A 25407-nucleotide genomic window follows, 5' to 3' on the forward strand; every position below is an offset into this window, starting at 1 on the left:
CCCCATCTCTTCAGATGTGATGTTATTTTCTAAATGTGGGCATCTGCTCACTGAGAGACCTCGGGCTTGTGCCTCGGCTCATGTTTTTTTTCTCTGAATTTTTTTCTCTCTCAGCTCCAAATGTCAGCTCTGTGCTACACAAAGCAGCTATCCAGGGTCTTTTGAATACCTCCAGGTGCTACTGAAGTCATATGTCAGCCAGTCACTCAGTCAGTGGGTAATGTGTGTTTCATACTCTTGGCTGAACGTGGTGAGCTTTTTGCAAACACTGCTGAGGCAACACGGTGCCTGAGAGGCAGGGTTAAAGTGGAGCGGGTCATAACACCAGGCCATGGCACTGTTAGAGGCATTCTCCTATGATGTTGTTATTGTGGACAAAGACATCCATATTTACTTCAAACAGCTGCTAAATCCCATACATATTTCCAAAGAACTCTCCCTTTAATCCACTCAGTCCTTCTGCAATTAGCCACTGACAGCAGTGCATAGTGCAGTTCATGATCTAATAGAAGAAGGGGAGACAAACTAGAGGCCCTTTGATTCTCAGCTACCGAGCATCTCCTGCTCTCGGCTTGCTCATTGGGACCCATCTCAAGTAGAGGTGGAGACACTTGAGTGAATTCCCCCTCTTTTGAAACTGCCGACCTAGGTCAACCTGTAATTCTGGCAGCTGGCCAGTTCCTCGCCTTCCCCTCATCTCTCTCTCTCTCTTTCTCTCTCTCTCTCTCTGCCTCCCCTCACAATTTCCAAACAGTGCTTCCCCGAGTGCAGGTCGTGTCTTTTGTTACCTTTATGAGGCATAATTAAATGTGCACGGCGTGGCACAGTGTTTGAGCAGGAACCCCAGGCGTGCCATTAGCCAGATGTGGCTGCTCAATCCTTAATGATAGAGGAACAGAGGCGGAGGAGACGAGCCCAGGAGTCCTTCATCACGCCATCCCGAGGTGTCGTGTGGGCCTAATTGCCCCATCGTTTTGTGCACCATACGAGCCCCCATGACACCTAGCTTCATGCATTCATTATGTAGTCTCCCAGTGCTACTTCAGGCTGTGGTGTTCATGTATAACCGGAGGTGGGTGGTACACTGCAGCTAGGCTTTTAGCCAGCAAGTATGATTCATGAGGGGACTTCTTAACACCTTTGTTTTAAACATTGCACGCAAGAAGTGGGGTGATGTACTGTGTAATGCAGTGCATTAATAGTTTACAGTGTTTGACTGGAGAGGGTTTTATTGTCATGTACTGTCATCATGTGAGACTGTCAGAGGGAAAGGCACAGTTCTATGTGCAGCTGCTGTTAAACTTCACCAACGCCACACGCAGCCTTTGTTTTTAGTTTTGGCTGGATCATTAAGTGTACAGGCTGTTGAATTCTGTCAGTCCATGTTCTAATAGTTGAAAATTGATGTACATGTCCTTGGAAGAGGGGCCAACCAGGAGAGCTAAGAAGCCACTTTTGTAGAAAACAACCTGCTTGTCTGTCTCTGCCTCTGGGCTTTGGGAGTGCTAAGGGATCAGACTGACAAACGCTGACTGATCGGCTCACATTCACACAGCCTTTCCGTTCCAGCCTTGCCTGGGATCTTACTATTGAAAGTTCTCATATTTCCTCCTAAGCCCTTTCACTCGCAGTGTATTAAAGCTCCCCATCCCTCTCCCCATCTTTTAATCCAGCCCGCGTGTTTTTTCCCCTTAGTAAGCAGATTTGAGTCGGGAGCTTTAATGAGATGCGTCTTCTCCAGGATGCGGATGTGTCGGGTGGTCCTTGCACAGCCTGGGGAGCGTTGGGTGGAAATGGGCCTACATGCCAAACATACGGCACCCTCGCTGGAAAGCAGGCCCCTTCGTTAGTGAGGAACTGACGAGCTGCCGCTCACATTTGGGTAATTAACACCGCCACAGATTGTGGAACAGCTGTGCAATTTAGCACTGTGGCAACACCAGCGAGTCAAGAGAGACTCTGCAAACAGAGGACGGCTATGAAGTAGATTCATAGAGCACCTCACTCAGGCCTCATCCATGCTCTCTCGAGTGGCCAAACATAACGCATATCCTCAGCTACTTGGCAGAATAGCATGACAAATTATTAAAATCACATTATTTAAGGGAATTTTAGATGATGAATACTTAAGCAAAACAACAGAAAAATGTCATTATAATCTGGATGCCCACAGATCATGTGTGCCATAAAAGACACATTTTTTTTTAAAGGGAAACGGTTCCAGTTTTTTTTCCTGTCAGTCTGCAGTCAGTATGTTTCAACACCTTTCTTTAAGTCATGGCCATGCGGAACAGCTTAGATACAGCGTGGCTGCATCTAAGTTCTGTTTCCATGGACAATTTACAGCAAGGTTTTGGGGAAAGTCATCAGCCTTGTCTACAGTTGTGGGGAATAGATGGACCATGTGTAAAAAGCCTCTGCACTTTCTCTCCATGTAATTTAAGTTGCTTTTCATCTTTCTTTTCTTGGCAGTGCCTGGCTTGCCCCCACAAAACCAAATTATATGTGAGAAGTAATTAAAGCATCATGGTCTCCTTTTTGTTTCTTTTTGATTATAGTTAATGCGTACCATTCCGTCCTCCACTTTTATTCGCCGTGTTTTTTATCCCCACTGATCCGCAACATCTGGTTTTGGGTTTAACCGTCGGGGAGTGGTGAGTGTGTGGGGGGAAAATGCTGGTACACATGCAGTTTAAGCTGGAGTATTTCTCTGCTGGCTTCTACCTGATTATTACTGAAAAACACAAACATCCTGGGATATTTGGCTTTCTGTCAAGTTGTGAGCATTTACAATGACAACCTAAAGATAATCATTTGCAGAGTAAACAAAGGTAACTTCTCTGTATGTAATTAAGGCTAGTTTATATACAGTGTAGTGTATACATTTGTGTTGTATTAGACCAAGTCATATTTACAGAGAGTAGGATTTTAAGGCTAGAGCGAAATAGCAATATGGAGCTGTGTGTTTAAGTGTGAGTCTTGTAGGGCTGAGCCCTGTTGCCTTTCCTCTCTCCTCTCTCCTCTCTCCTCTCTCCTCTCCTCTCCTCTCTATGGCCTATCAAGTGTCAGTGACAGTGACATGCCCAGGGCTGTCAGCAGGCCATGTCCTGGCTCCGTGCTCCGTCAGAGAGTGAATGGAGAGAGCCCAGGGAACTTGTTAAATTTCTGCTAAGCTAGGCTATGCTGACTTTGACAAGAGACATTTCCTTCCAATCTCCTCAGGTCCTCTGCCGCCATCATCAACCACAACTCAGTGAGTGAACAGGGCAACGGAGACGATGCAACGATAATAATGTGAAAAATGTCTATCTGCAGTAATGCCAGGTGAAGGCAAACGGACAGGCTGGCAGCCAGCCTCTGCAATGTATTCTGGGCGGCTGGGCCAAGCCTCAGCGGGGCTGTCATTTATTTATCTATCTGCAGTGTCTTGAGAGGTGAGGAGAGGAGAGAGATGGCAGAGGCTTCGCTCTACCAGAGGGGGCTGGCCCGCTCTTGAGGGATAGGAAATATAATTGGGCTGCTCTCACTCTTGGCTATGGCACCAATCAGACATTTCTCCCTCCCCCTCTCACCCACCCCTGTTGCTTGCAGACATAGCTGAGGAGATGAGGCAGTGCTGGCCTTTCAGGCCCTGAGCAGGGACAACCCCAAACAAGACTTGTCACTTGTGCTTACAGTGGCATTTATTTGATCGGAGGAGGTTTTTCTTCTTTCCCTTCCCCCAGCTCTTCCTCTGCATTCTGCCACTGCTTCTCTCCCTCGACCTAAGCTGTAATGCTGGAAACCCGAATGCAGCTTGGCTGGGGCTACCCATGACTACTGCTGTGCAAGGCAAATGACTTTGCTGTGAGCGACAGGCCACCTGTTAGTGACAGGATGGTGGCTAAGATGACAGAACAAGTGTAACTGTCAGAGGAATAGGTTGGAGTTTCTACCAGCAGGAGGTGAGGGAGATGGGAGAGCTGTTTTCACTGTCCCATCATCATCACATTGCCCTGCACATGCCCGTGCAATGGCAGTATTGTGACCCAATACTGTGGAAGCATTGCCATGCAGTAGTACCTGAAAGTAGAATTTGTGTGGATAGTCAGTGAGAGAACAAGTTTCACAGCTTGCCTGTTTTTTGTGAGCGTGTAAGCATGCATGTGCATGTGTGTTTGTGTTTCTGTGGTGGGAAGCAGGGGGTGTCATGGTGGTCGATCATGTAGGTAGAGCACTGAAGCCTGTGAGCACATCTATTTCAGCTACTCTAATTGCGTATGGAGGTATTGATCTGTGGTGGGTGCAAGGGCACTACACCAGAAGTTCTCGCCTCCCCACACTGGCATCCTGCCCGGGTCCTGTCAATCTTGGATGTGGGTGACGGCCTGGGCGGGGATCTGAGTATTCAGAGAGCCATTACAGGGGTGCAGTAAGTTGTACTCAGTCTCCAATTACATGTTGGTGGGTGGCATGGGGTAGGATTTCCAGCAGGTTCACAAGGCCAGCTGTGCAGCACCTGCTGTGATGCACCTGAGCATGTTTAAAAAACATTAACAGCCGTAAGAGTGAACGGGGCTAGTAAAATATGCTAGAGACCCACAACTGTCCATGTTCTGCAAGCAATGGCTTTGACTCCTACACTGACTGTTCTCCAGACAGTGTGCTGGGAACCAACAGCCTGAATAAAACATGACTTGAGCTCACACCCCACACCCTTCATCATCCTGCTGTATCCAGCCTCATAGCATTTACCACTTGATTAAACCCTCTTCTCTCAACTAAATCCTTAATTATACTGACAGAAAAAGTGTAAGAAAAAGATACTCTAAGGGTTTCTCCCTTGGACCCCACATTAGGGGTCATCTGGCTTCTGCTGGCTATAATGTTCCCCTTTTTCATTTAGGACTCTGTTTACATTGGCCACTACTGTCCAACCACACACATCTTTACCGCTGACAGACATGAAATGCAAACACCCTTTTTTCCTTCTCCGCTGCATGAATAGCACGCAGTATAAAGGCCCTGGAGCCTGGACCAACTAATCCAAGGATTCCCTCAAATGTGAGAAAAGGCTGGTTGAGCACACAAGCTGCTGCCTTGACTTCATTTGTTTGCATATCTCTTATTCAAATACAGACAGGAGCCACCTGAGCCAGGCTGAGTGTTGCTGGACGTGCAGATGTTGAAATGAATTTCAAGGAAATAGAGAATTACTTTAGAAAAACAAGCCCAAGTTTTTAAATGACACAGTTCATTAAACCATTTATCAGAATGACTTAGACAATCAGGGGCTGGATTGCATGCTTTTGAAAATGCACACAACTCTACATTTAAGAGGTAGTTAAAGAGTGTAATTGCCAGATTTGTTTTACAGACAGGATGCTGATTTGTTAAGGTGATCCAGTGGTGGGTTTAACCTCACTATACTGAAAAAAAATGAATCCAAGTGCAATATGTACACGCTCCTATAATGTCACCAGAGCCAACATGCTGGAAGTGAAAATGAGTGGCCTCTGCATGTGACTTGGCGTCCTTTTTGCTCATTTAGTTGGTTCATACGCCAAGACTCGCAAGGAAAACAAAGCTTTTAACAAGCTCTAAGATATTCATTGTTGCCATCATGAACAAGCCCAGAAAAGGGTATTAGTGCCCCAGGGAATATCCTTTGCCTGTTGTTTTTTCTTTCCACATGAATAATTTAAGGACTTGCATGTAAGACAAAGTTGCATTCGCTTGCTTCATTATATTTTAATCCAGAGCAAATGATGCTGTGCATACACTTGGCATGGCCAACTACTTTTAATCGTCTTCTCTGCAGTGATTGCTAATAAATCTGCACGTGCAATGCAAACACAGCAAATATATCCTCCTCACCCTGCCCTTCTCGTCTGTCCAGGGATTTGTGTTCAGATGGATGCCAGATCAAATTCCTCCACAGGTGTTATGTTATTATCAGAGATAACAGCCGGTGGGTTTACACAGAGTTCATCATGGCTCATAAAAGAAGCTAAGCTCACAGAATAGACAATTACAACATATTAAGTTATTATTGTGCAATTACTGAAAAGTAGGTTACTGTAAGTGCTTAATCATGATCTGAACTCACCTAAAGGTTAATAAAACTGACCTACAATTCAAAACTACTGCATTTCCCATGCAGTCGCAGTAGTGACTCAGTGTAATTGAAAACCACTAGTAACATGGCCGTTGTCAAGGTCAGGTCACAGTGAGGTGTGCTAGAATGATGTTACACAGTAAGTGTGAAGTCTAAAGCCATAAGCTCTCTCACAAGGTCTCTGCAGTTGTCGCGTTGGCGTTAAACTAGCTTGTGCTGGACTCCCTAGAGGTACACAGATAGCTCAGAACCCCCTTCATCACCTCCTCCCATACAGACCAAACCTTTTGGCAATCCAACTGATATGTCATCATGGTTATTTATACACTCCCACCCACCCCACATTAAGTCACACATCTGGACTTTCAGTGACAGAAGAGCTCAAGCGCTATTCCAGGTCATGAAAGAGATGTGTGTGTGTGTATGGGGAAGAGCTCAGTTTAGAGTCAAAACCCTGTCAAGTATTTATGTAGAGAAATAAATATGTCAATAGAAAGACAACGTTAAAGGACACACTGGTGTTAAGAAGCAGTGGGCGTACTGGGGGTCTATGTTCTATATTGAATTCCTTTTGTAACTTCAGAATACAACATACTGAACCTATAAATATAGCAGACAACAGCAGTAGAGTATATCCAGCAAGTAAGAAAAAAAATCTCTTTTCTTCCAATAGCAATCTCATCTCTCTTATTAATTAATTGTTTGTCCACAGTACCTTATACTGGAAACCGTGACCTCCAACAACCACCCCTACCAGTGCCTTTTTATAAGGGCAGCTGAGCAGTGAAGGTATTTCTAGATAGCTTGACTTCCTGGGCGTTGGGTGTCCTGTCCAATCCTGCAGTCAGGCCTCAGGGAGCTTGAGTTACAGCTGCCAGAAACCTGAGGCCTGATGTCTGCATCAAAAGTAAATTCCACTTAACGTGCCACATCCCTTTCCAACATGACCTGGGGGCTTTGGAGGTCTGAGGCTCCTTTATATAGTGCATACCATGTTTGTTTGTGCTAGCAGGGCAGATAGTGTGTCTTAAAGTGGCAAGGGGACGGTGGTGTGAGATCAATGGGACATTTGGCAATGGGTGCCAGTGTACCTTGCTCCATTTCCATTTTTCCACTCCCCCACTTGCCACCCAACCCCACACTCTCTCTTTGTCATTCCTCTGCAGGGCAAGTGGCTGTATTGATCCTGAGAGCCTGGCTGACTTTCATGGTTGCAGCAGACATATGAGCAAGATGCCGAGATGAATTCCTAAATTCCCTTTGGCTCATTTCAGCTGCTGTTACAGTTTAGGAGTATGCTGTTACTAAACCAGCATCAACAACTTCACACCCCCCATCAAACTGATAAACTGTGAGCTCAGCAGAGAGCCAAGCTGAAAGGTCAGGGATCACAGGCCTCTAGTGTGTGCATGGTGTAGGGTTTAGGAAGCTTTGGGATGCAGAATGACTGGTGTGGAGACTGGTACTTGGAGCCTGGATCCCCCATAGTTTTCCGAACCTAGAGTCAGCCTTTAACTCCCACTAGTATCAAAACAATATTTATTTGTGTTAGAGGGGAGGTGATTCATATTACTCAAAATCACTGGCATAGTACGGGTGAAATCTGTCTCTTGCTGCGCATTTTTTCCTCTCATTAAAGGTGTCCGTGCCCAGAGGAGCAAACCAATGCCTACCACACATTTCCATGTAGTGCCAGCTCTGCCTTTTCTTCTCTTTGTGTGCTGTCTTTCACTGCAGAAGAAATTCACTGTGTGTGGGTTGAGGCAAGGGAAAGGGTCACAGCTTTTTTATCGCTGCATTATTTAAGATCCTGTCGAGATTGTTTTTTTTCCCCTTTTAGCAAATTCATCCAAGTCAAAAGCGCAGTACAATCTTAAGAGAGAGGAAGAAACGAAGAATGTAACTTGTGTAGCCTGAGGTGGGCTATGACTCACCTAGACATTGTTCAGATGGAATGAAAAGAAAACAAGTTCAATAGCAGTTTCTATTGAGCTGTGCTTAAAGCCACCTTTCTCTTAACAAGCTGCAGTGAGAGGTGGTTTGCCTACCAAGCTTGCCTGCAGCTCTCCGCAGGGCGATTATGTCACGGCGGGCCAGTCAGAATGATGTGTATCTCTCTGTTAGAAGGCAGCTCTACTGCAGCAAAGGCTCTGACTAGGAATATTATTATTATCTCCTCCAGGATCCTCTCCACAGCAACAACGGTGCCGCATTGTGAGAGCTCTGGAGAAAGCTGTTTTTGAAATAATCCGCCTGTCTGTTATCCTGCCTCTCAGACAATAACATCCAGAAAGGCTTTTTTACTTTCCACCACCCACACTGACAATAGGGTAAAGGCTTTACAACAAAAGGATGATGTGGATATGGGGACAGTGAGTTTCCGTGACCCGTCCTATCATACCTCCTCACAGCAGCCTCAAGGGAGCTGGGGATTTGGTTGTGGCTGTTGACCAGCCAATCAGGGAGCAGTGAGCCGTGTCTTAAAGGGCTATCTGCCATCTCAGCTGCCGAGAAGCCAGGAGAGCCAGGAGAAGCTACCGGTGCTCTGATCTATATCAGGGCCAGAGAGTAATGACGAACAGCCCCCAGATTCCACTGGGAGATTACCTGCGGTTCTTATCGCGGCCGGCACACATTTTGACATTAAAAAGGAAAAGAAGCCACGCCCTTTCCATAGTGAGCTGTTCTGTGCCGAACAGAGCCATGGCCATCTCCTGCTTTTGTTTTTCCGCCTCACATTGCCTTTATCTCACTGTCGTTCTCCCATTTCATCGCCATCTCAAGCAGGACTTGATGAAAGCACAATGGCCTTGCCACACAGACCCTTATCTACCCCTAAAAGATATTCTACTAACTCCCTCTCCTGGTGCCCACCTACCCACCCCATTCTCTTAAGCCTGACAAGGGAGGAGAGCCACACATGCTTTTAAACCACTGAGCTCAGATCTGGTGTTGCATTAATTGAGTTAAATGGATTGCGATGGTCGAGATGATTTGTCTGTCGGCTTTTATTGCTGCAATTTAGACTGTGCCTCATTGCATTATGCCACTTAATGAGAGCCCTTCGCAATCGTTTTGTCTCTGCTGGTATTAACATGCACAGGTTCACTTCACAGGATAAAGTGGGAGTGTGCTAACCCTAATTTCCTGCAAAATTTAGTTGAGAATCGACTGATAGCACTTTCTCCGACTCTGTCATTGACACTATAAATGGGATTTCTTGACTTTTTTATTTTATACCTGTTTCTCATGTCTTTTTTTGTTGTTCTGTAATCTCTGGGGAAATTGTGATTTGTGTCCTCCTCCATCCTTATACCTTCCTACCAGACCACCTCCATCCTTCATCCCAGGCCCTTGCAGGGAGTTTGAGCAGGTCTGGATCCTCTCCGGTGAAATATCTCTTGTCCCTTTTCCTTCATTTCTCCTTATCTGGTTAGTGCTGGCTGTGGGCCTGCTGAGGCGTTGATTTGTGACCCTCTCTGTCTGCAGCAGGGAGAGACTTTAATGCAATGCGTGCCTCTGCCCTTCTCCCTACTGATGAAACAGGCCCCTGCATTCCCCTGATAGGCTGCTAATTTGTATACTAAACTGACAGGCAGCCGTGATAAAGGCTAGCAACTGCTGCACAGCCAGGGGAGGGAGGGGAGGGAGGAGTGATGGTGTGGGGTGCGGTAAGTGAGACGAAGGGTAATATTTTACACAAAGCTCAAGCCCCCCTGCTCCTCTCTCAGCATTCATTTCCCTGCGTCTGTTGCTAGGGGGAGAGGGAGCAGGAGTTGTCAGCTCTGGCCCTCTGTCATACACACACACGCGCATTATACGTGGCTATGAAAATGGCACTCGGGGCTAAGTATAAAGAGGTTTGTGTGTGTTTTGTGTGTGTGCAAGGAGAGACCACTCCATTTTACACGGTCACTATGGAATTCATTATCATCTTAATGATGCTCCAGTTGAGGCGAGTATCTGTTGGTTGACAGTTGCGTGGGAGGTTTCTTCTCTCTTTTCCGTTCATGCTGTATATCCCATCCTGCTCGCTGGGGGTTTGCAGTCTTGCTGGCCCACACCTGTTCTGACAAGCAGGTGGTGGCGGTGGTGGTGGGTGGGAATTGGAGGTAAGGTAGATGGTGCGTGTTCCCTGCCCTGGGAATGCGTAGCACTGCTGCGGCTTATAATAAACGACCGCTCGGGAGGTCATTAAGTTTCTGGAACGGTGCGAGGACAAATGCAGGGGAGATAATTAATTTGGTGTCTCCCATTGCAGCCTGGGAGCTGTAGGCCCACTGTGCATGGCTAATGCAGCATTTATTCTTAAAGTAGCATTAGCGGACGTCTGGGTTGAAAGGGTGACAGTAGTCGAGGGCCCTGAGTGGGTGCCGATAGAAGTGTTTATCAAAGCACCGAGCTACTCCCACATGAACAGAGAAACTCAAGTCCTCTGCTAATCTTTGACTGACTGGTCTTTTTACCGTATCAGTACTGATAAGCTTCTTTATGTCATTGTTCAAGATCATGTGTGAGTTTGTATATGCAGAAGACAAACGTACTTATTAAATCGAATCACATTCGGCTTCATTGAATGAGCTTTACATTCATCAATTAATAATTATTATGCACTAGAACAAAGGGCATTATCCTCATCACAACGAGGAGAGCAACTGTTCACAAACAGATTTTTGCTTTATATATATATATATATATATATATAATATCAGTACAGCTGCGAGAAAAGAGAACACAGGTGACAGTAAATGTAAAATTGAGAGGGCAGTGAAGGAGGAAGTTGACAGTGATGAAACACCAGGCAGGGAAGCAAATTAACTGTGTGTGTGTGTGTGTCTGTGTGTGTGAGTGAGAGAAAGAGAGGGAGGAAGGGAGGGAGGGAAGTGTGGTGAGTGTGGATTCATGGACAGACAGGTTGGGCCAGGGTAATTGAGAGCCTGATCGCCCATGCCAGGATATGTGCCCTTTTGCCTGGTTCCCTTCTTCTCTCTCTAGGTTTTTTTTCTTTCTGTCATACTGCCTGATCAGTCTTTTAGTGTAATGTTCTGTCACATCAGCATAACACAAAGATGTCATGTACTACGTGACCATCAAATGTCACCTGCACCAAGATATTTGATCCACTCAATTAGCATGCACAACAACGTGCTGTGATCGTTTCCTATGCACTATTACCCACGATTATAGAGCAGGACAACATGCTTCTAAGTGATGGTGGATTTTTATCTGCTGTGTTGTGTGTGCAATTGATCATCTTTTGCACTGCTCCTAAAGTGGGTTTGATATTAAGTTCCCAGCATTTTGAGTTTCCTTCTCAAGTTTCAAAATGTAATCTTGAAACTTGTTGACTCATCTTTGGTTTGTGGTAGATAAGTGTTAAGATTAGCCACCTTACCACTTGTCCTACAACAGTCTGTCAAGAACATAGCATGCGTCAAATGACTCAGAACTAAATTGTAATTACAGTTTGCAGGCCTGAGCCCACAACAAAGCCTACTGACAAGTTTCTTTGTTTTCACGCTACATCTGTTGTGATAGCAATGCCAGCCTGTGTAAAAATTATATGTCCACCAGGGAGGGGAAGGGCTTTACCTGCTTTGCTGGGAATGGGGGGAAGACTGTATTAAAAATTTGGTTTTATTTAGTCTGGGTTTACATTAGTGTCTGCAAGATTTCTTCCTGTTTGGAGACAACTTGCTCAGCTCCAAAGAATGCAGGGTATGCAGTAGGAGCTCCCAGATCAAAGGTAGATGGACGGCCTGGGGATCGTTTGATATAAAGCAGGAGGTTTGGTGGGTGGAGGGTTATGGGGAGAGAAATTGGTCTCTCAGCAGTCTTCACTAAATGAGGTTAATTGAATCTGGGTAATTGCTGACCTTCCTGTCTTGGTGAAATCACAGCCTTAACTGATCAATGCCTTTCATAAATTTATGCCTGAAGGTCATTCAGTTGATTATACCACCCTCCCTCGCTGCCTGCATCCCCTCGCTCAGTCGGCCCATTGTGCTTAAATTAATCGGTAAAGCATTTTAACGCTAAAAAAAAGTGCAATTAAGCTTGTCTCAGATTTGCTAAATTAATTAGCTTGCTGTGTTGTTAAATAAAAGCGATGTAGACATGGAAGATTTGCACAGATTTTCCCCCCCTTGCTTCTTTGCTGTGACAGCAAATGCAATTTTGCCTCACAGTAAATGTCTCACTTATTGCTAGCAAGGGTTTCTGCCTCTCTGCTCTCCCTCAGCGGCTCTGCTATTATCTGGAGATTTATGCAGCCAATAAGTCATTGGTGTTCAGGGAAGTTGGGGACTTTTTAAAACAAACAGCAGTGTAATTTGTAATTTGGCATTCCCTAAATCTGGGAATTATGGTTCTGCATGTGGCTCTTTAGGGAGTTAGCACTCTGATGGTGGGTTTACTGGCCCAGCTCCCTCCTTGGCCCCCTTCTTTTTCTTTCTCCCCCTCATTCCTTTTACGCCTGCCGAGGAAACGGAAGGATTTCACAGCTGCTGAGAGCTGGGCCCCGGCTGGGCCCTATGACCTCCCTCTTGCTTTTTTCCCCCTCCCTCAGTCTCACTCCCTTTTTTTCTCCCTCTCTCCAGCAGTCTCTTTCCTCAGGGAGCTCTTGTGTGGCTCAGAGGAAGCTGAATCATAAAGCATGGCTAATGAATAGAATAGGGAAGGAAAGCTGAGGCCTGCTGACGGCCCTCCAGAGAGGAGGCCAGGCCCCTGAAGCCCCAGGCTCAGATAGCAGACGGCCCCCTCAAAGGTCAGGCTTCCTGCGGCCCGCTCCAAGGGCTTTTGGCTTCCAGGCAATGTGGCTTGAATTTCCCCCCCTTTTTTTTAAATGGTTAAATTTCCCTATTTCCTTTGGAAAACCTGGCCTTTGCTCTTCTTTTTTTTCTGTCTGTCTCTTTTTCTCTATATATATTTTCCCTCTGTCTCGTCTTTCCCTGTCTGTTTTTAATGGCAGCCAGGGTTGCCTCAACAAAGAGAGTGTGAAGAATTTGTTATACATGACCTCTGCACACCACAACCGCAGGCAGCTCAGACTGCCGGCAGCACAGCCCCGTGAAAAAATGTCAACTTGACCAGCAAAACCCAGAAAGTTCTAAAAAAACATCAGCCAGCCAAATCAGGGCTCTGCTTTGACATGCCTTTTTAAGAAGTGCTTTTGTAAGCCGGCCTTGTAATTGTGGATTATACAACTGACTCATGCAGACTTGGCAGGTGCAAAACACAGCATTAAAACCTAAATATTGGTTGTTGATGTTACTTGGAATATGTTTGGAATATAAAACAGCTCACTGCACACAGAAAATGGCCAGAATAGGAATAAAGAGAACTAGGTCGTCTTAGCACATGGTAAACACAGCATTTTCTGTTCTCTTTCTCAGGAACGTTATGTCTGCCTTGCTCTCTGGATAACCACTCTGGTCATAAGAATTGTTTTAACTATTATAGTGAGTTATGACATGACCTACCCTGTCTTTTTTTTTTTTTGCTTTTGTGACCCCGTGCCACACTAAGCAAGTCCCTGAGCCAGCTCCCGTGTCCATTTGACAAGCTTCATTTCATTCTGAGCCCATATTTTTCTTCCAGGGCCTCCGGGGCCGTGATTCAAGGCTGAGGTTGTGCTGCTGCAGCGCTGAGGCTTGGTACTGGAGCGTTTAATGTCGTCCAAAGCTAACAAAGAGCCTGTGTTGTAGCCTGGCGCCCTGGTTCTGGGAGACTGAAAGAGGGCAATGCACAACACTCTGTCTTTCCTCTGTAGTCTACTGTAAGAGGAAACAGGAAACATCTCTATTCAGCGGAGTGTTTGCTCTCCTTTGAATGTCTAACTTATCAAGACAAAACTTAAGAGGCGTTATTGACCTCTTTGTACAGTTATTGAACTACCTTAAACACACGTTTGATCGGTCTTTTTATGAAAAATGTAGTTTATTAATCTCATAACTCGGAAGTCAGAATTGCTGTAGCAGAAGCTTAAGTATTAGCTTGCTTAATCTCTCAACAGATAATTTTGTTTTTGTTTTCTTCTGTTTATGTCTGCTTTGTTGTCTTTCATTATGGTTTCTACTTGTATTGTATATAGCTGCTGTGTGAATTCTAGACATTGCTGAGAGAATCAGTGCTTTCCCTCAGCAGTGTTGTGGTTAGCGCCGAGACAAGATATCAAGCACAGACAGACAAACACTGTGGAGAACAGTAACACAGTGGCAGTGAAGGAGAAATTGGGAGGTCTTGGAAAGAAGAGGACGTCCTCAAAACACTTGTGAAGAACTAACACGGATGCCAAGGACGGCCATCTGTGTTTACAAAATCATTTGCTTTCTCTTTTTGTCTCAGTCTCTCTTGCACTCACTCTGATTCACTGTTCATTCTTTACATATGCTCCCTTTGTGCCGCATAAAATAACAAGCATGGCAGTTAAGGACACTCGGGCCCTTTGGTATGAACATATGTTCAGCTCTTGCAGCTTTTTACAAGTGTGCAGAACCCAGATGAGAGAATCTAAAGCAAAGGGAAACCATGGCTTTAAACAAAACCTCTATATGGTCTGATACTACAGGCTGAGGAAGATTTTCATTGTTAATATTTCCGTCCAAGCACACAGACGTTTTGCTACGGTATCTTGCACAATACCAGGTTTTGTGTGGATTTACAGCTTTTCGGCCATTGTGTGTAAAAATTTCCCATCTGGCTTGTGAACATGTATTTTTGTAAAAAAAAAATGTATGGTGTGTTTTGATTTAGGTGCTGCTTGCCAGAATCTACATATCCATCTAGAGCAGAGAGGAAAATACCTTGCAGTGTTTAGTCTAGAAGTCTCCTCTATCACTTCATAGCGAGATGCCTTTCTCTCTCAAGTGACTCAACCTCCATTTAACTATAGTCCACCAGGTTTCCACAGCTCACTGCCAGTCACATCAGCCAAATCAGTAACAACTGTTTTTGACCCAATTAATGCTCATGTTGGTGACAGATCATCTGTTTACTTCCAGTATGGGCTGATATTGTCTTTGATATTGAATTTGTGAAATAAGGATATTGCTTTTAGAGTGGAACCACATTCTTTTCATGGGATATGTTATTTGATTCAAAGTATTGCGGAACAAAATGTGATTTATGAGCGGCAGCATGTATGCAGGAGCCTTTGTGTTCTCATGCTGCATAGCCACCTTACTGACTTCCCTCGTCTTTGACAGCATTTCTTTTGAGGGTTTTCAGGTGGCACAACACTGCCACCTAATGTTACCTCAACAGGAAAAAGACAGGCCGGGACCGTCAGGTACAGAAGGAGCTCTTCTTGTTGGTTGATTAGAGTCTATTGATTGACAGTACGATGCTCTGTGTAGAAGCTTTTCTTCCAAGCACTTGTGGCCATCTTTATCTTTTACTGGGAAGACAAAATGTGCGTCAGTGCCTACATTAGTTTTGATGAATAATCTTAATGTATATGAGTCAGATTTTTAAAAATAGGACTGACTGAAGTTTGACACACTGATTCAGCTCATCAGACAAATCCACTAAGATCTGCCTTCTTGTTTTTCCAGGTGTCTGATGTAGGATCAGAGAAGCTCTTTTCCCCTACCACACCCAAAGGTAAGAGCCCGTTCTGTTTTCTTTACGCTTTTGCCTCATCCATACTCATAACAACAACTGGGTTTTGCGAATAAGTCCAAATCTCCTCCGCTCTAATCCTGCAGCTCCCATTCAGATTTAAATGTCAGCAGACATTAACAAGGTCTGGTGACTACATATGCATACATTTTTGCCTGGGTGCAGAATAGCATTTCTTGGACGACCCCGCCAAAGGCTTAGCCCTCCTACATATTGGTTCATTAGAGGGGATTTAGAGCCTCCCTGCCACATGCTCCCACAAATGGGAACTTCCCTCAGGCAATACAAGCTCTCTGACAGCAGGCCTGGACCATAATGGATGCCAAAGGAAAGAGAGAGAAAGAGCTTTGTCAGACCCCCAGACAACACAAACTCTGCGTGTATGCATTCACATATGCACATATGTGGATTATAAAGCCTTTCGCCTTTGTATGTTCTTGCATGATTTCATGTGATTTTATGCTTTTGTATGTCCATCACATACTTGTATTGGAGTATACCATGTGGGGACAGAGTGTCAGCTGCACCTGTATATTCACTCAATGCAATGATGCTTGCCAGGTCAGAGCAGGGAGAAAGGTGACAAGTTGTGGATGCAGGGAGGCGGGGAAGGGAGGCGAGGCACGATCAGCCTACCAGTGACAGATAGCAGCATGCAGACCACGTCCCCTCAGGGCAGGAACTAAGAAGCAGGGCCATTAACACAAGGAGAGGGAAAAAGAAGGTGGAAGTGCACAACGGTGTAAACTATAGCCATATGATGAGGATTTGGAAGGCATGTCTGCCAGACTGGACAGGCTGGACAAATGGATCAGCTTGCCTTAACTGGCCTGTTAAAAATGTCATCATAGACACTTTACTCTGCTTACTTATTTGTCCAATATTTGTTGAAAAGTTTCTTAGGTAAAGTCTTCCAAAATGTACTCAGGGTCAAACTTAACTCTACACAGAAGACAGGGATAGAGATGATTATCCTGTGGGTCATTTGGACCACCACTCCTCTGAATTCATCTTTGACCAACAAGGGAATGATGCAGAGATTTGTAGCATCGCTGTAAAAATCTACCTTGTGCTTTGTGTTAATCACAAATTAGATTTTTTGTTTACCTCCTTTTTATTCACATCCACATCAGAACACAGTGAAAGCAAAATTCCCTCTCATGAAGGTGTTGCTTGGTTTAGCACAGTAGCTTTGACTACTGAGTGGAAAAGCATGGCTGACAAGGAGGAGAGAAACCAGGCCTGCCGGCTGTGTGATGTAGATGACCTGTGACCAACATCAGCCTTGTGAAACCGGCGTTCACAATGACAATGACTTCCAGACTTGCATGGTTTAGAAAACAACTAGACCACGTCCAACTCCATCTATTCTCTACCAGGCTGCTGGACTACTGCTGTTGTCAGCTGTCAAGGTGTTGACTTATTTTCCCTGCATGCCTGTACAGAACACAGCTTCATATAAACATATTCTGCCATGGAGAACTGCTACTACAGGCACATACACAGACATAGCATTGTCATTTACACACACACGCACACATCTTCTATGTCAGCTGGCGAACGAAGGCCTCTGTGGATCCTGCTAATGTGCACACAGGGCTGAGGATTATGGCTGTGGAATTACATCCAGATAATCCAATCAGCGTCTCTCTTGATTGTCACACAGATCATCCAGATCCTGTTTGGAAGAAACAGTCATGTAGAAGAAGGGCACAAGATTAAAATTAAGGGTTAGTAAGGGTGAGGCAGCAAATAAATCAACAGTGTGATGAAATGATTTGATGACGATGAGGAAGACGTTACTAGCTAAAATTGCAGAGCTGCCAGCAGCCGGCTCTCCTCTTTCGTTCCAATGTTGATATTTTGTGTTGTAATGGATTCTAGGACAGTGTTTGTTTTTGGCCTAGACAGTTTTTTTCTGTGTGTAAAGTGTGTATGTGTAATACAGAGCAGCCCACAGGCTGTTTTCCTCTGGTTTAAAATGTGGCGTATGTGTCCCATTACCGGTCTCGCTCATGGTCCTGTGGGACCAATGAAAAGCCCGCTTTTCTCTGATCACTAGGCCTGTCGAGTTGTTGGCTGGGAGAAGCTCAGACAAATGCACACACACACGCACACACACATTATGGCATGCATAAATATATAATGCTGTGATGATGTTTGGCTTGTGCATCTCTCTAGGTGATGACTGTTGTTTCTTTTACCTCTTCCTTGCTTTTCAACATTGTGCTCCTTTCTGAACTTTATTTTGGTGAGCAGTTACAGATACAAACAGTTGAGGTTAAGTCCAAATTGCACACAGGCCCACAGTCTGTCATGTTAATGAAACGGTTCAGGATTAATAGAGGAGAGGAAAGACCAACATTGTAATCAGCAAAGGCAGAGCACTGTAATTATGCATACTGAACATGGTTTTGGGCAAAACCCAGACACCCTTGCCTTCTTTCTCTCATATTTACTTTTCGTCATTTCTACATTGCAAGTCTGTTGACAACCTATTATAGATCCAAGCTAACAGCACTGATAATAGCAAATGCTAATAGTATCTGTAATAACACATTGTGTGCAATTCTCTTTGGATGCTGTTACCCAAGAGCAAGCACAAGATTTGCTAAATGTCTGTCTGTGTTGGTGGATATGAGGTAGGAAGGTACCGCAAAGGGCAAGTATTATCTAAGAGTTATTGGTTTTTGTTTATTTCCTGTCTTAAACCTCCTGAAAATTATTGATTTCCTGGAGGATGGCATGTTTAAGTAAAAGCGCTATGAAGACTTGTGCTCCACACAGGGCTACTCTTATTGAATTGCAAGTCAGAGTTTACTGTTGTCACTTGCTTGAAGGCGAATGAGAAGCTAAATGTAGCTGCTCAGCATGTACAGGGCACCTCAACAGAGCACAGATAAACACTTCACTGGTAACATTTCACAATGCCTATGGAAGTGGTAGGGAGTTATCATCTAGCTGTCACCTGCTAGAAATATCTGAGAAGAACACTGGAATCTGCAGGGAATATGTTGAATGTTGTGAGTTTTAGACCATGTATGATGGTGGTATAGGTATATACTCTTTGAGGTCCTGTTGTCCTAGCAAGGTGCTACCTGCCATGGTGTGAGGATAAACTTGTGTGGTGTACAGTCCACCAGACAAACCTGGGGCATCTTGGGATAGCAGGAGAAAGATTGGTAGAAAACCCATTTCTGAAGTGGATTTGTGCCCTTGTAATCCTGATTAATTTTGACCCGTTGTGCTCATTTTAAACAGAGCATTACAGTAAGCGTGAACACAGCAAGCTCCGGGGCGAAACCAGGAGCTTAGCGGCTTTGGGAGGCTTAGCTGCAGATGGCATTTTAAGCCGGACTTAATAAATTGTTTCCATTAAACTTACCGGCCCACACATACTGGATTAGACCAGTGGAACAAAGGAAGGAGAGAGCATGCAGACGAAGAAGAGAAAAAAGCACACACACATAACTCCCATCATGCGCATCTGACTCTGTTAACATCTCTCTGAGGCCACATGAAAGGTGAAGACAGGGTTGCTGTGGTGTTCAGGGAGATAGAAGCTTTTGGACATGAACACAAAATCCACTCACTTTAGTTCTCTTGCTCGTCAGGGATGTCGGACCAATTTGCTTAATTAACACAGAAGTAAACAAACAAAAAAGATGCATAAACCATTTAGCTTGGCAGTGGATTTGGGGCTTATCCTCTAACTGTTTATATATAAACACATTACCAGTGCTGTAGCTTAAGGATTTAGGATCTGCCCATACCCTAGTTTTTTTTTTTTCTATGGAGCCCTTTACTCATATATCAATCTGTTATTGTGGGAAATCAATTCCTTATGGTAGAACCCCGCCTCTCCCCTCATCTATCCTCAGCCTGCCTCCTACATACCTCTTTCCCCCATCGGCTCATGGCTTGCTCCCTAAGCTCTCATTATGTGCGACACAGTCCAGGGTCCCCGTGTCGAATCGCTAATCAACCACCCTGTCTGCAGGCCTGCTCTCTCAATAGGTGCTGAGTGGCCTTTGTTCCGCCACTGCTGTTTGCTGCATGTCAATAAAAGAGCTATGGCCTCCGCCTCCTCCTTCTCTTCCATTACCTGGGCCAACCATAGCTAGAGGCCTGCTCCTGCACTGCAAGCTTCAGGAAAATGAAACATAGTCTCACCTGCTGGATTCTTAATGCCAGAGAAGGGAGGAAGGATGGTGATTGGAGAGGGATCAGCAAGGTCATGGGCAGGGGGATTGAGGGCAGCTCAGGCATAGTGAAGTAGATGAGAGAGCATGTTTGTATTCAGTCAGGCATCTCTCCTCTGGCCAGGTCAGTGTAATGTATCACTAACCTCGGTGGCCGCCTTGACTGTTTGCAGCCTCTCACCCATTAAATAATGAATGGAGGTCGCCCTCTGACCAACAAATCAGCTTTTCGCCATAGTTGAATCAGGATAGAGTGGAGGTAGATGGAGAGTTGAGGTGGAGAGAGAGTTTGGCTGGCTAGCAAGCAGGCTGGTGGCTGGAGAACAGACATGTTTTTGGAAAACACGAGGGCAGTAGAGGCTTCGCATAGCCAGATTAGCAAGCGCTGGAATTGAAAGCAGCCATCACCACTGTGGAATCTAAGTCTGGTGAAGCTCACCTCCAGTGCCTACTGTGATTTGTTTGACAAAGTCCAGGCAGCTTGCAGGGCATGCTTTCTTTATCAAGAAGGCCAATGTTCCTGTATTGACATAGCACTTATGGTCAAGCTCTGGTGTTTTGGGGTTTTGGCACTCATATTTGATGGTGTCACACTATGTGCAAAATGGAGCTGGTGGTTGGTAGTTTTGGATGCATAAAAGAAACCATCCCTCTTGCTTCAAACACCACCTCCCTTGTTTTTGAGCTTGAACAGCAGCTCATGTGTTCCCCTGATTTACAAAATATTAAAACAGTACAAACCCGTAGCACAAAACAGAATGTAGATGGGTTAGCTAACTCTCAGTTCTGGGAGGGAATTGGTGAAAACCAAAAGAATGTGGCTTGTTTCTTTATTAATCTTTGGGTTATTACTGTTCACAGACATAAGACAGTTTATGAGCTGGGTGATTTGTTTTTGGAGAAAGGAGCTGATATTAATGCTCCCTTTATTGATAGTGCTAATGCTGTTTGTGCAGCCATCCCTGTCGGAGAGATGAAAATAAATAGGGGGAGCTCGGCGGAGATAAGACACGTGTTTAATTATTAATTGAGCCATTACTGACAGAGATTGCCTTTTTTGATTTAAAGCAGGAAGGCCTGCTTCAGGGACAGAAAAAGCAATTACAGAATTCCCAGCTTGCACCGCTGCTGCCCATCGTTTCACCATACGCTGTGAGAGTGGAGTGAAAGGAGACAAAACACTCCCACTCACATACACTCACACACATCCTGTTATACTGCGGTGTTCCATAAATTATTTTAATTCTTCTTCAATATTTATAGCGTTTTAAATTACGATTACGTTGTCATATATTATTTATGTAGAGTGGCAGGCAGTCAAAGGGACCAAGCCACATTACCCACAATCCCTCTTTGGCCTAGCACCTTGAAAGCTGACTGAAGCAATTGTTTGGTTTTGTATGATTCAGGAAGTGATGTCAAACTGCGGCAGATCTTACAAACGCCTGTTTTCAAAGACACCCCTGATTTTCTATGCACATCGATTAGCTGGCTTGTAAAGTCATTGCTAATATGTCATGCTATCCCTGTGTGCACTCGGTGGCCCCTTTAGAGCACTATTATGTCCATTAGAAAAGTGTCTGTTCTCTGCAGAGAGCCCAGTGTGCATGAAATATTAACTTAGCCCCTGATTAGAGTATTGGGTCACTGCTGGTTGAGCTTCAGTTGTGAAGGAGAAACTCTGCTTGATAGTCATTGTATTTCTCCGGCTCGCCTATGTTAGCCATTCCATGTCAGGAGGCCTGACACCTATCAATCAGTCCTATCAGTCCCTGTCATCTGTGTCAGCAAGCCTGTGGGTGGTGATCAGCTATTGTGACAGAAAATGGGAGTCACATTGAAGGCTGTGTGATTAGGCACCATTGTGTGGCTCTGTGCTCATTGACTGAATATGGATTCAGCTTTAGCTGTGGAGAGGGAGCAATTACAAAATCACTAAAGGCCATGGGGGAGTTTAGGGATAGGTTGTCCAGGGCATGAGCAGCATTGTAGCTGCTGCACCTTAACTATTGATCTTCAAATGAATGCCAGCGGTGTGTCAGAAGCTGTGCCTCCTATCTTACTGTTAAGAACAGATTGGCATTTACAGAGAGCATCACACTGTATCACACAAAGTCAAAGTGGATATATAGAATCACTTCAATCGTGAGCATTAGCGTGTAGCCTCAAGACCATCTCCTGTAGACAGAGGCCAGTGCACGCCTGAGGCTTTTCACTGCTGTCTCTTCAGTTCAGGTTAAATGGTTGAATTTAAACTCAGTGCCATCCTGGCCTTTCCATGCACACTATTACCCCTCATCTATTACACCATCAGCACCATCAGTGTATTTTTACTATGGCTTTGACCCAGAGGTTTACACCATAGCTGACATTTCTATTTGTGCAGCCATCAGTTGCAAGCACACAACAAGGAGGAGGCTTTTTCGATGTTGAAACCAGGTAGCATCACGACAAAAGGGTAAGATATTAGTTGATATGATGAGTTTGTTTTTGTCTGAGCTCATTGGAGAAATCATTCCAGAGAAAAGTTCAATAAAAGACTTTTACAAGCAAAGAAATCCCACTGACAGCAAAGCTGCATGCTGAACCTAACTCCTCTTAGCAGTACTCTTACTGTGGTGCAGTTCACGAACTGCTTAAATACAAACCAAGGTTTCAGCCATGTGTAGGAAGCTGATGTGTCACCAGTGAGCAAGAAAGTCAAAGGCTCCCTGACAGAGGAAAAGCTTTTTGGCACATAAGCTGCATCCCCTGCAGTTAGCAGACCAACTTGTGAAAAACAGATTGACTCCCATCTCAACGGGGAGGCACCACTGGCTAAAATGCATGTAGGCTCATTGTTTTTTTAGAGGGGATAAAGGGAAGATTTACAAAGGATAACTCTAGAGAGCAGTAGCTTTCATCACATCTTGTGTCTAATCTTAATCCTCCTCCTCCTCCAATGGAGAAGCAGCCAGCTGCAGTGTGGAAGGCATTTTCATTGTTTACTTGTGAGAATACATGACCAGCGTCTTATCACTACTGTCAGGCCTGAAATGTAAAGCGTGTCGCCTGTGATCACTTGCAGGTTTTCTTGTTTTTAATCCTTTATTCCAAGCTCCAGTCATTCTGCCAGCAAGAGTGGGTTTTTCCCCCGCCCTGCGTTTGTTTGAAGATCCCAGTCCCTCGCTATGTATGTTTTAAGCTCATCTGTGTTGAGCGGTTCAGAGCCAATGTTGTTTGCAGATGAGGCTGTAACGCTCGTTGACAAAGCCAGATGGTAGGCGATTGTGGCCAAACATGACGCTTGGATAATGTACAATCGCTGGCAAGGGGACAGTCATCAGCCTAGATGGATATTACAAACATGCTTGTAATGGATTGGACATTTTGGGACGCAGTTCACACAGGCTTATAAAGATGGGAAAAACATCGCCAGGAACAGAATGGATGTAAAATGCTTCAGATTCCATGACGGACAAGGACATTCATGCATTAGCAAAATGTGCCAGAGAGGATTCTGGGGAGAAAGGAGACAAACCCATGAACAGGATCTCAAATCAAACAGAACTATCAGCCTGCCATATAGAGTATTTTCCAAGTATTTCCAGATGGGTGGTCCCCTTCTACTGTTTGTTCAGTATTTCTGAGTTTCATACCTTTCCAGGGGTAGCATATGAGAATCCATGTTTCTGTCAGTGGCTTATCAGAGCCACTCTGTCTAGAAGCAATACCACAGGTTTGGACTAGTACAGTATGTTTGACAGAGGGCAGGGTTTAGAGAGGTTTGTGATAGAGTCAAGCTATTAGCCTTGAACCCAACACATGGTGAAAGCAGTAACCCGACACGCACTGCTGAGAGAGGGCTTGTGTCTGGCCCTGTATTTCACTGTGCCATTAATTGTCCCAGTGTTTGTTAACAGACAGGCGGTAATTCGCTGAGACACGGGGGCCTACATTTTGGCCATTTCAGGGAAGATTTTAAAAAAAAAAGAACATGCACAGTGTGGTCTCCAATATTCAAGCGGTCATCTGTTTGGCTGTTGTTTTTGGCTTCTGGTGAATTCCCTGCACTGGGCCCTGGTGGTGGGGCCCCTAATGGCCTCTGACTGACTCTAATACCCCATTCAGTAGAGCATAGGCTCCAGCCTTGCTGGCTCTTGGGTGAGTGCTGCTGTGTTGAGCAGCAGAACTGGGATTTTACTGCTGTTTGCTTTGGGAAGGAGTGAGAGAAATGCTCCAATGCCACATGACCCATGGAGATGTATAGAGCACTATCTATTTATATGGTTCAATGTAGACCAGATATAGAGGGAGTTCTGTACTGATCGGTGCTACAATATATATCAGGTCGCATAACCAAAACCAATCATATTCAGTCCAAATTTCTGGCTCCCTATGCTTTTTGGAAAATAACTATATACACCTATTGCTTTCACTAATGATACAGGTATTGACTCATGAAATGTGTGGGGCCAGTGCTGAAGTGCCCTGAGCTCCTTATCACCTGCAGTACAACGTATTAGTGTGCTGGGTTGGCGTAGCACTGACCTAATCCTGGTAGCAGGTGCTACTGGAGCTCGAGGTAGAGTGGACATGTTTTTCAGGGAGGATGAGCCATCTGGGTCTTGATACTTTATGGTGCTTAAAACACACTCTCAAGTGTGACACTCTCAGCACTTACCTTTTAGCTGCACACAATAATCTTAAGCGCTGGCTGCTAAAGGGAGAGAGGAGGCTTTTAGGAGAATTTACAGGGTTTGATGTGGTGTGGAGCCTCCGCTTCGACACGGATTCATGAAACAGTCAGACACACTTGGCGGTTTGATTTTGATTCCTCTAACTCTTTCAGTGTTGTTTTGTCATCTGCTGTCTGAAATATGTCGAGCAGAAAGAAAAGTGTGTTTGTTTTGTTTTGTTTCTGTTTTTTGCTTTTGTGCCAGCCTGCCTTGCTCGACACTTTTATGGGGCCTTGTGTTGTTTTTGTTATTTTTCCTTTTTCTTTTTTTCTTTTTTTTTTGGTTTGTTTTGTTTTTTTCTGGTGTAGTCTGTTTCATCTCACAAGCGATTTGGCTCATTTCAGAGTCCAATTTCGCTCCTGTTTCACCGTGCATCCTCCTCTCCTCCCAGACATACTCACATTCACACATTTCCCCAAACTGACACGCCGCCTTCACACTCCAAACAAATCAATTCTTCACTCGCTGTACTTGAAACACCACAGTGAAATGTGGCAGCTCATAGAAGCCTTGAAAACGTGTAGGCTGTTGTTAATGTTCCTTGTCCACTATGGCTCAAGGAGGCCAGACCCAGAGTATCCTACCACTGTGTGCATGTGTTGCTGTCTGACTCTATGTGTGGCCAGGGCTTAGAGAAGATGGGGGCAGACAGTGGTGGGTTTAGGGTAGCAGCAGTCCCATAGGTCAAGATCCAGGCCTTGTCTCCATTAGTTTACCTGACACAACTTCCTGCCCTCTGCTCCCTCTCCCCTCTTCCCTGCCTTATTAA

The 25407-nt window shown here is 44.9% G+C and overlaps 1 protein-coding gene across 14 annotated transcripts in view; it reads left to right on the forward strand.

The window, feature by feature from the left end:
* The window catches only part of fbrsl1 (fibrosin-like 1), a 411124-nt gene that overhangs the window by 361296 nt on the left and 24421 nt on the right, over positions 1–25407 (forward strand). For all 14 annotated transcript variants that reach the window (XM_027278062.1, XM_027278063.1, XM_027278057.1 and 11 more), the window contains one exon: positions 15652–15700. In XM_027278062.1, the coding sequence (XP_027133863.1) occupies positions 15652–15700 (49 nt within the window). The remainder of the gene's footprint in view (positions 1–15651; positions 15701–25407) is intronic.

The sequence above is a fragment of the Larimichthys crocea genome, chromosome III (assembly GCF_000972845.2).
Source record: "Larimichthys crocea isolate SSNF chromosome III, L_crocea_2.0, whole genome shotgun sequence".
Lineage (NCBI taxonomy): Eukaryota > Metazoa > Chordata > Actinopteri > Sciaenidae > Larimichthys > Larimichthys crocea.